Raw genomic sequence first — 14,122 nt, 5'->3', positions numbered from 1 at the left:
TCGAAAAAGTTCTACTGTTAAAATAATTATTCAAGGTCATTATTAATGAAATTAGGTGAAATTCAAATCGTTTTCTAGTTTACACGAATTTCGTACAAGTGAGTCCTTATTTAAAAAATGACTTTTTAGACATGATTCAGAAGCAAATTAGCGTACTATTTTTATATGCAAAGATGAATTGCGAAATCCTTTTATATTGGTAAATAAGTGATAGAATCTTTAAGATAAGAAATATGCAAAATTTTAAACATATTTTGCAATTCAATTTTGAATCCGAATTTATAAATTCCTACTGCGTAACATGTTTATAGTGTCTGTGAATATCATTTATTTTATTTAATTGATACGAAATACAGTTGCAGTCATCAAAATTTAAACAGTCGAGCAAATAAAAATATAATATGTGAAAACTAATTTTAGAAAACTGGTAACGAATACATATGGTGTAGTGTAAATTCAGAGAGCAAGAATCCTTCCTCTGTCCGTACTCAAGAAAGAGCAATAGGAGTTGTTGTTACTTATAGTTGATTTGGTGTGTGTATCCATTAATTGGTGATTAAATTATGAATATTTTTTTCCATCAAAGTATTTTCCCTACATAATATAACAGAAAAAAAATCTGTTAAGACAATGTAACTAGTATCGAAGCGTATCGAATTTTTCGGGGCTCGAAACCCGGCGAGTACATGCTGATTGCCTTATCTTTCCTTCTCCAAAGACTTCAAATCGTTGTACAAATCCAGAAGTACAGAATTCAGATTTCATCTAGTTCAACACTTTAATACATGCTGCATAAATCAGAAAAATAAAAGGAGTGTTTGGTTTTTATGCTGCCATCAGTTCTTCGTGTTTCCGAGATCTAAGATGGGAGGAAAGCGCGAATATAACTTGGTATATAATATTGATATTAGCACAAGACCCTGTCATTAATTGTTGGACTACAAGAAGCTGGAGCCACTCAGCTGATATAGTGGTTGTATGCGCTGCAAGGAGGCATTCAAAATACAAAGCGAGCCGAAAGTCCCCTCGAGAGTTTGATGATAAGGGTAACAGGGATGGGGAGATCCTCGAACCGCCCTTCGGGATGTTCTCCCTTAAAATTAGGACGGAGTTGCATACTTAGCGTGGCAGGACTGCACCTGTAATACCAATGATGAACTTCTGGTGTTTTGTCCACTTCTACCTATAACTAAGTATACAAGAAGCTGGATTTTTTTAATGTGAAATGTATAGTATACGATTGCCAGTTATATGGTAGATTAAACTGAGAGTAGAAAGCAATGTTTATTGTGTTTTCTTTATATCGTTTAACTCAAAAGCTACGTTTAAAACAAAACGCATTTTTGAGCTAAATCCATTATCCTAAGTTGATCAAGTGGAAATTTAGTGTTCTCTGTCATTTTTTATTCGATTAAACATAGGTTTTCATATGATAAATAGGCCCGTCTATGATCGAGTACATAAGACGACAACTCAACAGTGTTAATTTAGTCATAGAGTAGTCTCAATGAATGGGCTAGCTGCATGGATGTTTCCATATTTTTCCCACGCGTAGCATAAATATGAATCTATTTTCCTTAAAATGGTCTCCCAAGATGGCAATCCTTTCCTTAAGCAACTAATTTTTGCATGCTTTTCCAAATTTGATTAGCAAATAAACAAACAAATATGCAGTTAATTTTTGGTAAAACCTATTTAAACATTATGACCAACTTACCTTTTATCTTTCTTTTCAGGGCAACGGAACATTTACAAACGTTGTTGTGGTTCAACACCATCCCTTTGTTCTTCGCACTTCAGACAGGAGGATAGATGTTGCCTGTGACTATGAAGAAATGAAACTCAAAATCAGAGGTTCAAAATCAGTTAAACATGGGTAAGACATATTTCCGTTATGAGAGTATTAAACCTTTATGTAAAATTAAATCTCAGTATGGATAACGATAATAGAGATTGCTCGTTCAGTAATCAAAACGAATAGTCTGATTTGCTTTTTTAAGATGGTATTTAAATCCTAAGTTTACTGTGTCAAAGGCAAATGAAACTATCTATTTATTCACATAGTTTTTGTTTGATAAAGCAGTTCATTGAGACTAGCATAAATATTTTTCTCTTTTGCAATGAATGTTGGTGGTACAAAATTATTTTCGATAATGAATGTACCATAAATAGTGTACAATGATATTTAATAGCGAAACGTCTTATAATTTTATTCCTTTATTCACATTTTAATGCATAATCATATTAATTCAATAATTTCAGATATAAAAAATACTTCACTCTTTTCAGATATATAATATACTATATGTATTTCGGGGATATTAAAGATTTGCTGTTTAAAAGTAAGTTAGTGAAATACATCCATAAATCATCAAAATAAAAAGGTTAATTTGTAATAATAGTCTAAACATTCGGACTTTGGGAGCAATTTGTTAAGCTTTTCTAAGCGGACCATTTTTATTTTTTCTATGTCATTTTTGCAAATGGGCAGTTCCGTATTTACCTGAATAAGTAACGATTAGTATTTTTAATAAAACCTTAATTATGCCAGAACATCAATGTTTTCATGGTTTCTCAATATTAATTTACATAGAGTCATAGCAAATTGTTTAAAGGGAAATATGTACGGGTATATTTAATAGCTTATGTAATCAGCTATGATTGCTGTCGTAAGATCCTTGCTGATCCAGCAATTCGAACACAGCCAAGGTATCTTAATTCAAATTATCTGTAAGATATTAACCAGTCATTAAAGTAAACCTGTTTATTTGGAGTCAAAGAACTTTAAAGATTATAATTTTAAAATAAAATTTCTTTCTTACTTATTATTGCTCCAAACAGAAAAGGACCAATTTCTGAGGAAGATGCAAAGAACGTTGAGTAATAACGAAGCTTTTCTACAAGATCGTTTCAATAAATACAGCTGCAGTGAAACACTATAAAACTACAGAAACAAAATTCCAAATCTTTAAGGATTGTAAGCGCTGATCCCATTGATGCATATAAATATAATAACTTAATTATACCTCTTTAAAATATTTACTTCCTTTCTCGAATTACATCTCTAATTGTATTATTAATTGCGTCCTTGTCCGCAATATCAATATTTAATTTGTGAAGTACTGCTTTTGTGAAGTACTGTGAAGTATTTACTTTTTCATTTCCTTATTTTCCTTTACGTTTGAACTCTTGGTCAAAATAAAAAATAGGCGTCTCGGTTATCAAAGTTATTTCCATTAAATCCGAAGACACAAGCAACGGACTTATGACCTGTTCAACTAATAATATCTGATTCATGATTCATAAAGCTCTGGTGAAGGTTGGGTTACTAAGGTGAACGGTGAGAAGGCGTGTGACATATGTCTTAGGACGAAAAAGCTTGTTGTCACCTATGCCACGTGTTTAGATTTTCACATCACTTCTCTTCATTGTTGGTAAAGTACTCTTCATTGTTGGCAAAGTAAACATCGATTATACATAGAGCAGACTGAAAGTTTACCATTGTTCTATGCTTTGCCCCGCCTCCAATTTTAGTGCAACGTTACTTCCGGACTTTATCAGAGCGAGAAGGTCATAAGCAGGAATAACGGATGGCGAATAATTACGATTATCACTTCGACATTGCTTTAATTCATAACGGAGTTTAATCAACGAAGAAATCGCGAAAAGTTCACTCTGAAATCGCGGTGAGCCATCTCAAAGCGACAAACAATGAGATGATTCACTTGTCATTGTGTAGAGATACTGAGAGTGTGGAAAAGGATGGAATATCTGTGGTTATAACTAGCTTCTCGTGCCATGAACTTGACCATGGAAGTTTTGACAAAATAACAAAAGCAACAGTTATGCGGTTGAGATGTTGACTTTTGAACTTTGGCAGAGTTATGCTTTCCTGTTGAGAAGTTCCTTTATATGCAGTCTAATGATCCGCCTACCCGATGTACGGTACTTGATGAATGGATCTTGTGAAGAAAAGGAAATCGACTAAATAACACTTTCATGAAAACGTGTTTTAATGTATTGGAAATGTTATCATCATGTGCAACAAAGTTGAATATGTTGAAATATGTGGAATGAATACGCTTATAAAAGACTTTTCTGACAGGACCAGGTTGTTTTTATTTGGATAAATAATATTTTTGGTTTTCTTTATTTGGATACTTGAATTCTAGTATAAGGTTTCAAATTTAAAAATCCGATATCTTTGCGAAATTATCTTCCGTCATACAAAATCCTTTTTGTGACAGATATGCATAAAAAATATTTGCTCCGATAGTTTCTAGTCGATGATGAAGAGAGAAAAGCTAAGATTTTTTTATTACTTTTAATCCAAAAAGGCTATTAGACTCGAAATGGGATTCTGAGTCGTATCGCCATAAATCCTTCGTTTCACTTTTCTTACGAGTCTGTTCCATTCGAATCAAAAATAAAAGTTTTGTAAGCCATCTTACTAAGCAAACTGAGCATTGATATGATTAACTGAGAAAATACTTGTAAAAAAGAAAAAAAAATTATGCCAACGCTTAACACTGCATCAGGAATTCTAAAAATATGCTGTTATGTTGCATTTGTGATTTTTGTGATTTTGCCACTGAATTTTCTATGGCATAAGTTCGAAGAAAACGATGTTTGGGTTACGCATAAAATGGGTTAGCAGCAATGAATGCAACAGTAGATTAAGTTGACTGCGAGCTCAGCGAGACCGTAAAAAACCTTAACAAACCCTTTAGGATGACCGTTAATATCTGAAATCTTTCAGATTTTTTAAGTTTTGTTTCTAACTGTTTGAAACTGCAAAAACAGAAAGCATTTTATTTAAATTTGTGTCTTTGAAAATTTCTAGTTAGTAAAGCTGAAATGTTGCATAGTTTTAAAAATAAGTTGAAATTCACCGCCTGCAAAACTTGAAAACTAATAATTATTTAAGGTTTTTAAACAAACATAAATTTACGCTATAAAAATCAAGTAGTTTCAGTAGATTTCCAATGCACAATTGTGTTAAATATTCTTACCTTTCGCTGTTAGAGGAAAGATTTGAGTCAAATAAAAGTATTTAATACTTTTTTTGGTTAAGCCAACCATTTATATTTAAGATTAAACTCTTTTCAATTAGTATTTTTTTCTCTTGCGAATTTTCATATATATGAACTCTTTTGGAAAATAGTAGAAATGTCAGTCAAAATGCATAATGTTGCAAACATTTAGACATAAGTTTTTAAAGTAACGTGTAAGCATTTAATGGTGTTTGTAGTTTACAAATTGCAGGTTTGCCTCAAATTAATTTCTGAGCTCTGGCTTTGGCTAAATCAGCTATTCGTGCTTATGATTAAAGCTGTTTAAAAAAAATAAATGAATTCTTTTTCTTGTATATAACTTTTTTTCAAAATTATAAAAATGCCATTAAAAATAGGCTGTAAAAATTATAATAGAATTTTTTATTAAAATGAGAATTTAGGCTATAAAGTGTTTACAGTTTATGTATAAACATTTGTTGAAAATAAATGGTTTTAAGGAATTATCGCATTTTCCGGTGCATGATCTCATAGTGTAAGTGCTTAGCGTATGCAGCTGGCAGTCTGAAAGATTGTGATATGAACCCCGAGGCAGGTATAATTGGTTTTTCTTATTTCTTATTCCATAAAGGTCTGACAGTCTGCGCTATAGAGCCCAGGCTATATTGTGATAATGATATTTGGATGGGATCGACTGGCTCTTGTGCCTTTCCCCATTCACCCTGTAAGTAATGAAATGAGTGGTAGCTCCGCATTATCCTGTGTATGCTCTTATGGTGTAATTGGTCAGCATGTTCAATTGGCAAACTGAAAGGTTCGCGGTTTGAATCTCGAAGAAGGCAGAACTGATTTTCCACTTTGAAAAACTCTGTGGTCTGTAAAGTTTATGACAGATTAACTAACTATCTCTGGCGTTTTAAAATCTTTAATGCTTTTAAATAAAGTTGTTTAACAGTAAAAAAAAAGGTCTTTGAAAATAAAAATTTTGATAAATGCAATTGAAAAAAGAGTGACTTATTTTAGAATTTGACATATTTGTGACAAAAAAATCAGAAAATTCTAAAGGCTGCTTGCTCACTTGATAAAGAATAAATCAACAGCTTGTGATGATTCACCTAGTTAATTTGACCAAATAGTTAATTTTAAATTGAATTAATTTTCTGTCACTCTCTTTTCGCCCACGCTTTTCTTGCCAGAATGTAAATGAGATTGCGAGCGTTTATTCGGATCGAGGGAGAAATAAGTGCTATTTAAGCAAAGGTTTCACAAGTTAATTTTAGAGCGTGTTCTCTCTACCTCAGGCCACGTTGTGCCGTGACTGTTAGCGATTTAATTCTGAGGCGTTGAGTGCTTCTAGCCATTCAGCTTGTCTCGTCGTTTTTCTACAAACCAGAGCGTTACTTTATCTTGTGAGCTGCTAGGCTAAGCTAATACATTTGATTTAGTTCAACATTTCGTATTTACGCTAAGCCAGAGGTGTTGACTTGTGTAAACCTAAGTTGGGTCATTGTTAGGTCTTTTGTGTTGAAATAGAAGGGTCTTATACACCCTTCTTCTGTCTTTTGTTTCTGTACTTTCACAAGATTTGAGGACAATTCTTCAAGTCTTTTTTAAAAGCTTAGTTTATGCTCCGTAAGAACACTAGGCTTTACAAGCTTAAGCATTTAATAACGATAGAAAGTGAATTATGCAACATATTAATAGAATTCTGCAGTCCCGTGTGGTTAGCATACCGAGTAGTTATTCTAATTTATACGTATGTTGTAACTATCATAAACTAAACCGGAAAGAAATTTCTAATTTTCTGTTTATTCAGTCTTTCTTAAAAATGTAATAACATTTAACTCACTAGAATACCCCGATGGACTGTTTGGACATAGTTAATTTTCAGTTAAGTGCAGAGAGGTTAGGCGATCAGACATGTAATCCCACTTAAAACTTTAAAATATACTTAAACCTTGTTTATATAATGTTCCTGTATTTATGAAATAATTTTTTTCTAAATAAAGAGTTTTAGAAAGAATGAGAAGTTTAAAATGGAAAAATGGAAGCGAAAATTAGAAATCCTCTAAAAACCAACTACATAAAAAGGAAATAAAAAAAATTAGCAAATAAACAATTTTAGCAGGAACCTGGCGACCTTCGATTCATATGCGCCCACCAGAACAGTTTTAAGAGGAACGCAAACACTCTTATAAGCAAACTGCATTTTTTCGCCGTTGAGAATTAATAAGGAACAAAATCAATTAACAGATGAGCATCTACAATCCGTGATTAAGATAATTTCTAGTAATTTCTCTCCAAAGCAGCAAACTTTATCAGAACCCAAATGCCATGCTGTTTTATCAAATTAAAGTTAGAAATCAAGAAGTTTAATAACTATTTACGTACAAACATTTGTGTGTGTTATATATACGTCAAAGAATAATGAATAAGAGAAAGAGACTACTTTGATATTATTTATTCTCAAGTTTTGTTCTATTTCGTAAATTTTCTCTGAAAATTATTTCTTAATTTGTTTATTTTCAGTTTAAATAAAAATAATTTTTTAATGATTAAATAAACATGTTAACATTATTCGAAGGATATTTCAGTTTAAGAATTTACTATTTAGCTACTAATATGTTTCAATTACAAAGTGTTATAAATGTCTTATGAGCACCAAATTTTAGATTTCAGATAGAAAATATATATAAATTTGAATTTTTTCCTTTAAGATATTATTATATTGTTTTATGCGTATTTTGGTAACTATTTAATACACGGAATTAAAAATTTGTTTCAAATATTTTCTTTATTTTGTTAATAAAATAAAATTGTTAAAAAAATTATAGTCTTAACTGTTTTCAGATCATGCATTCGACTCGCATGCAATCTGAGTTGTTAAACATTGCCTTAACTGAGGTCCTTCTGTCATCTTCTTTGAAATTTGTGATTAATATCTCTGACTGCCTTTTTCTACTGAACATTTCTAAGTTCATAATTCTAGTGTCTTGAAGAACTGTCATAAAGAGAACCATAATTGTGAAATACAAAGGAGAATGCTATTGACAGTGATTCTTCTCGAAATCTCAAGTGATTGATTTATTTTCGGAAGGAAGTGACAGTATGTAATACAATTAATTTCATTGTCTGTCGTTCGTGATAGACAAGTAGCTTTATGTTGACCGACAATGATTTTTTAATTGGTAGTTCCCAAAACTGAATTCTAGGCTTAGTTTCGAGATTCAAGCAAAATGTACCTCAATAGAATCCTTGAAAACTGACTGAAAGCTTTCTTCTGTAGCTGACATTATACTCTATTTTGGATTTTAGTTTTTTTTTCAAAAGATAATTTTGTCTTTTTTAAAATACCTACGCCTGAACTCTTTAGGAAAAAACTAATACAGATTTTGAAATTTGCATAGCTTTTGATTTAGTAGAGTTTAAAATAGTTAAAGAACTTCAACCTTTGGTAAGGCAATGAATTCACTTAATAATTACTAATAGAGGTAATAGCACGGAAGCTGAAATGTGCTCCGAAATGGCTCAGCGATGCGAATACTAAATAAAATAAGTATATTTTAGGTCTGTTGCAGAAGCATTTGATTTTATCAGCGCTGTACGCCTACTAAAAGGTGCTTCAAACTTCCTGGTGAACTTCTTTAATTGCGCACATCCTAACAGTTGAATTGGGCAATTTTTAGAATGAAAGAGTAAATGATTCAGCTATTATCTCATTCAAAAAGTAATTACAGTCTGGAATTTTTTCAACATCATATAGAACTAATAACTGAATTCACTGGCTTCCATTCATTCTTTCTTTCTATATACACCCCATTAAATATATATTCTTCTCGCTTTATAAGATTTCTAATTTAAGCAATTTTCTATTGAACTTAGTTTTTCAGATTAAAAATTGATATAAGTGTTTAGGATTTCTCTTTTTATTAATACTGAAAATACTTTACTCGCAAGCAAAAAGAGAAAAAAAAACATGCTCATTGGCGAAATCACTAAAAAGATGTTTAGAGGAACAAATGTAAGTAACAATGGATACGTGATGCACCGGAAATGTAAGTAACAATGGATACATGATGCACCGGAAATGTAAGTAACAATGGATACATGATGCACCGGAAACGTGGCTGCAACATCGCCCCATTATAAATATATTTGCTGTGATATGAGTAAGGAAGAAATTTCAGCCAAAAAAATAAGCTAACCTTCTTTTTTGTGAACATTTTACATTTAAGAGTAATTTTCTCTTTAAATTAAAAAAAGAATTTGTTTACGAATTTTCATATATGCTAACATTTTTAGAAAATAGTAGACGTGGGATGTATAATAGCAAGCAATTAGATTTATCCCAACAAGCAGTTAGATTGATAACTTGCCCATAGGACAATTGCCGACCGGCGCCACAGCCATTACAGTAAGTGCGATCACGCAGGGAGGCAGACTTTAGGCACAGCAAAATTTTGAAATTTAGATAAGCATAGAATTTAATTTTATTTTATTTATTTAAAAACAAACACTTAAATTTTTTTTTAATTTAACCAATCTATAATTTTTGGGATTTAGAGGAAGCATTGAGTAGCAAAGTTTAGGGGTGCCAGAATTTTTAGAACTTACGAAGGCACTGGGCAGCGGAGACTCATAGAGACTGCACCGAAAGGAAAATCTGTAGCGCCTATAATCATTAACTGGTGTTTATAGCTCATGAGTAATCAGTAAATGTTTAATATACACTGTAACCTTTAACTGCCGTAGAAAACAACGTGTGCATAACTAATATGATCTGACCATTTTCAAAACTAAAAACCATACTCTTTTCGAGAGCCCCACCAATGACCAAGTAGTTCGATCACAGGCAAATGGGTTCGCTACATAGTTGGTTTTCATATTTTCCCCATATATAGCATAAATACCAGCCAGTTTCTCTCACAGAACCCTCCACGAAGGCATCCCTTCTGACACGCAGATAGCCCTCATGGATTTGCCATATTCACATAACCTAACCTACTCTTTCCCAGAAGTTCTCAAATGTATAATCATTTATTCACAGAACGTATTAATAATTTCATCTTAAAATAAAATATGTTCGATATTTTCATTCTAAATGAAGAATGCGTGTGAAAGGTGTTCTTGGTACGCCTCGGACAAATATAGTTATTAGGCTGATTGTGTTGCTGGTATCCCTGTGATCCAGAACCTATACCAGTTTAAAGCTTTCTAACGTAATTACTCAAGTAATAATTACGTAGTTTCTAGACTATTCGTTGAGCTCTTCAGGGAAAAGGCATCATTACACTAATTTAATTTGTCTAACTCATTAGTTAATAAACTGTATATCGTTTATGGACTAGTGTAGTGTATTTTTGCTTGACGGCCCTTATATGTTTGACACTGAAGTTTCCGAAAATCTCTCTAATTGTACTTTTAATAAATCCCATTCTTCTTCAGTATTTTATTATATGTACTCCCAGATTGCTACCCAAAGAGGATAGTAGTTTATGACTCTTTCTCTCATACCGATGGGCCCAAGTTCGAAACCCGAAGAGGGCACGGATGTTTATAAGCACATAATGCCTGTGTGGCAAGTGGATGCTTAAAGTACATGGCAAACGGAAATCCTGTCGAAAGTCTGATAGTAGGGAAAGAGAGGTTGAAGATCCTCAGACCACCCCATAGAGTGTTCTTCAAAACTGGGTTGGAAATGCGTAGTTAATGCGGTGGGACTATACGACCAACGGTGGATTTATGGTGTCCCGGCCACTTCTACCTGTACTTCTATAACCAGTTTCGAAATGACGAATAATTTCTTCTTCATATAAAATAAGCTCGTCTTTTTCACTTCAAATGGGGAAAGTGCTGAGACACACATGAAATCCATGAGAAAAAAGGAAAAAGGCATTAGGTAAACTATAGGTAGATTGCTATAGATAAACTATAATTATTTTCGATTTGTCTTACTTCTAATGGAAACCTATCTTTACAACAATTGTTCCTTTGGTATGAAAAGAAATTACGAATGTTATTTTGAGTATTTTAAAAACGGAATTCTTCTAGAAAAAATAATCACTTATTGAAAATAGAATTCATGAATAATTATATGAGGGAGCACACATGTATGACCTACGATAATTTATATTATAACGTCCTAGACCGGTATCATAATTTCAAATTTCTATTATTATTGTTCATTGTAATTCGTAATTAAGAGAGCACTTGGAAATATATTTCCAAAATAGTTTCATATTGTAAAAATTTTTATTCTAGCATCGCAAACGAACATAATGTCATGCATTTTAACCGGAAGAATTTCTAAGAAGAAATAAGAATCATTTTAAAATAAAATTAGAGTTTCATTTTCCTGTTGTTTCAGCTTCTATTGTTTTCAAATTGGAAGCTCTCCCTTTGAGGAAAAAAGTGTAGAAATATCCACTAATGAATTTCCAGTATAATGATCATTATTTAATTTTTATTAACAAATTCTAATAGGTTTAAACTGTTATTATTATTATTACAATAAAAAAACTCTTTCCTCTAGTTAATTATCATTGTGTCACAAAAGACGAAATTCCCTTTTGTTATTTAGCTTATTATTATTATCTCTATTATGAGATTGGATTTCTTCAAATTTGCATTATAAGAGGTTAAATTAACAGGAATCGCAAAGGACGTGAATGCAAATAATGACCTTTAGTAATCGTAATACCTTTGTCTTTTAAGCCATAAAAAATCTTCTCAAATTGAAAGCATTATCGCTTTGCCTTATTGTTTTCAAATGCAAACAAACTAAATAGAAAACAAAAGCGAGAAAAACTTTATGAGTTATTAAAAAAAAAAAGAAAACTGATTTATTACGCAGCCTTTTCTGCCATTAGAATATTTCCTCTTCCTTTTTATTTAGTACCGTTTATTTACTTTCTTTTTGTTTACGCTAGAAGCCTTTAGAATAGTTGTTAATTCTTTATATTCACATGCTCTTAGCTTTAGTAAATAATTTTAATATTATTTACTTTTTACTAATATTCGCTTTATATCTATATATAGTAACAAACTATAAAAAATGCTAAAGCATTTGTGGGGTTTTACTAGGTCTGGAAATGGTTATTAGTTCAATAACTCCAACAACGTAAAGCGAATTTCGTTATGTCTATTATAAATACAAAGTCATGGGAAGTTATAAATAACCTTTTTATTTAACAGATCTTAGAATATAAACGCACTCTCTTGTACTAACAATATCAGCCGTAGCTCCTGGTGATGTAACTAAACAGAAGAGTCAAATTTAAGTTAAACATGGTAACCGTAGTCAAGCGCTGCATAATTTAAATAATACTCGAAGGGGCTAAGTATTTCTACCGGAGCGACAAAATTGTTAGCAGCTAATATAACACAAAACCGAATAATTTCAACTATCAGAGCTAGCAGGAACTAAAGGTAGCGTGCAAGCGTAGAAGCTCACTCTGTTTTAAAACTCCAAAAACATCAATTTAATAAAAAATACTGGATGTCTCATTTGCATTTTGAAGAAATTAAAGTACAAATCCAAATCGTAATAACTGGTTAATTTAAAATAATAACCTTACACTTTAATACGACGATTTTAATAAAATCGTATCATTGATTTCCCTGGTTCAAAGTGCCATATATGTCTTTCATCTATTACTATTTTTTAAGTTTAAAATTCATGCATCTGCTGTTACCAATTAACTTCAAAGTTTGATGACCGATATTAAATACTTTTGGTTTAAAGAAAAGGAAAAACTAGAAAGCAATGATGGGAAAATTTGATGAACCTAAACTCTCCTTTTAAGGTGAAAAAAAAATGAAAACTCTTCAAAATAAAAATATCGCCGAAACCCTCTCGAGAAATTGTTCGTAGGAGAAGAAGAGTGGAAGATCTCCAGGCTGCACTTCGGCTTGTTCTCTCTCCCCAAGTTAAGCATTATAAATTTTTTGAAATCTCTTGCAAAGCGTCTACAAAGCGAGCTTTGGCAGTTTAAAAGGTTGAGATTAAGGTGTTTTTAGTTATATATTCCTAGTACAAAACTAAGTCAATCCAATATATATATCTTTGCAGGTATTTTAAATATTTATGTGAGCTTGCGGAGAATAGTTTCAAGAATAGAATTTAAATTGCGGAGAATAGTTTCAAGAATTTCAAGAATTTCAATAGAATTTCAAGTGTACTTTCTTCATAAATAGTTTTGCTGAAATTTAAAACTATAAATGAAAAAGCGAGGAATGCATAAATACTACGAAAACCCGTTTTTACAAGCTGAGTTTTATTACATTTATCCAGTAGACTTATAATATTCTCTGAATCGTGTTTGCGTGATACAACAGAGTAGTATAAATGCTAAGATGTCGCTTCTTTCAGTTTTTGACCACTTAATGAAAAAGATAAATTTTTAAGGGATCAGATCAGAACCGTTCGTTCACTGAGATTAATCGGTTCTTTTTTATGATTCGTCCTCTTTAACAATGACCTTCATAAAAAAGATTAGGAACTGTAGACTGATTCAAGAATGTTAGCCATGATGAAGCGAAGAGCGGAAAAATTTAATGAGTGTCGGGATAGAAAACGATTAGCGATGATGAGGTAAACGAATCGAACAAGACGTGGGATCGGAAAACCCGATTTATCAAACTTTCTCGACTTCTTTCAGCTGTATCTTAGAGATTTCTTAAAACCATCTTTTTTCACAGAACTAACAATAAAATTCTAGAAAGAAAATTTTTAAAGTTGGGAAATGATAAAAATTATACTCACTTTCAATATGGGATAATAAAGGTTTTTTTTTTTTTTCCTCCACAAAATAGAAATCGAATTTTCCTGACACGTTACCGCTCTCTGTGAGAGGAGTCTAAAAGAGCTATCTCTCTCTTTCGAGAAATCAACATGCACTCGCTCAGTAAAGTGAATCGGTGCTTTGAATCAGTTCGTGAATGAATAGCACTCATCTAATTTGCATGGCACTGCATTATATTAAAAATGCGAAGCGTAAAGTTCCTTCAGTGTTTGAACATTTAATTAAAAAATCAAAATTAAACTTTATTTAAGATAAATTTAGGACTGAGTTTATTGAACGAAATATATATGAAAACCTCAACTGGAC

At 31.8% G+C, this 14,122-nt stretch overlaps 1 protein-coding gene across 1 annotated transcript in view; it reads left to right on the top strand.

Moving 5' to 3' along the window:
• LOC118187447 (uncharacterized) overlaps window positions 1–14,122 on the top strand; it is a 285,905-nt gene that overhangs the window by 213,163 nt on the left and 58,620 nt on the right. The window contains exon 7 of the mRNA XM_035357671.2: window positions 1,737–1,876. Within this exon, the coding sequence (XP_035213562.2) occupies window positions 1,737–1,876 (140 nt within the window). The remainder of the gene's footprint in view (window positions 1–1,736; window positions 1,877–14,122) is intronic.

The sequence above is a fragment of the Stegodyphus dumicola genome, chromosome 10, assembly GCF_044657685.1.
Source record: "Stegodyphus dumicola isolate Sdum_Otavi_A_Nest chromosome 10, ASM4465768v1".
Taxonomy (NCBI): domain Eukaryota; kingdom Metazoa; phylum Arthropoda; class Arachnida; order Araneae; family Eresidae; genus Stegodyphus; species Stegodyphus dumicola.
This window is presented reverse-complemented; position numbering and strand designations above follow the sequence as displayed.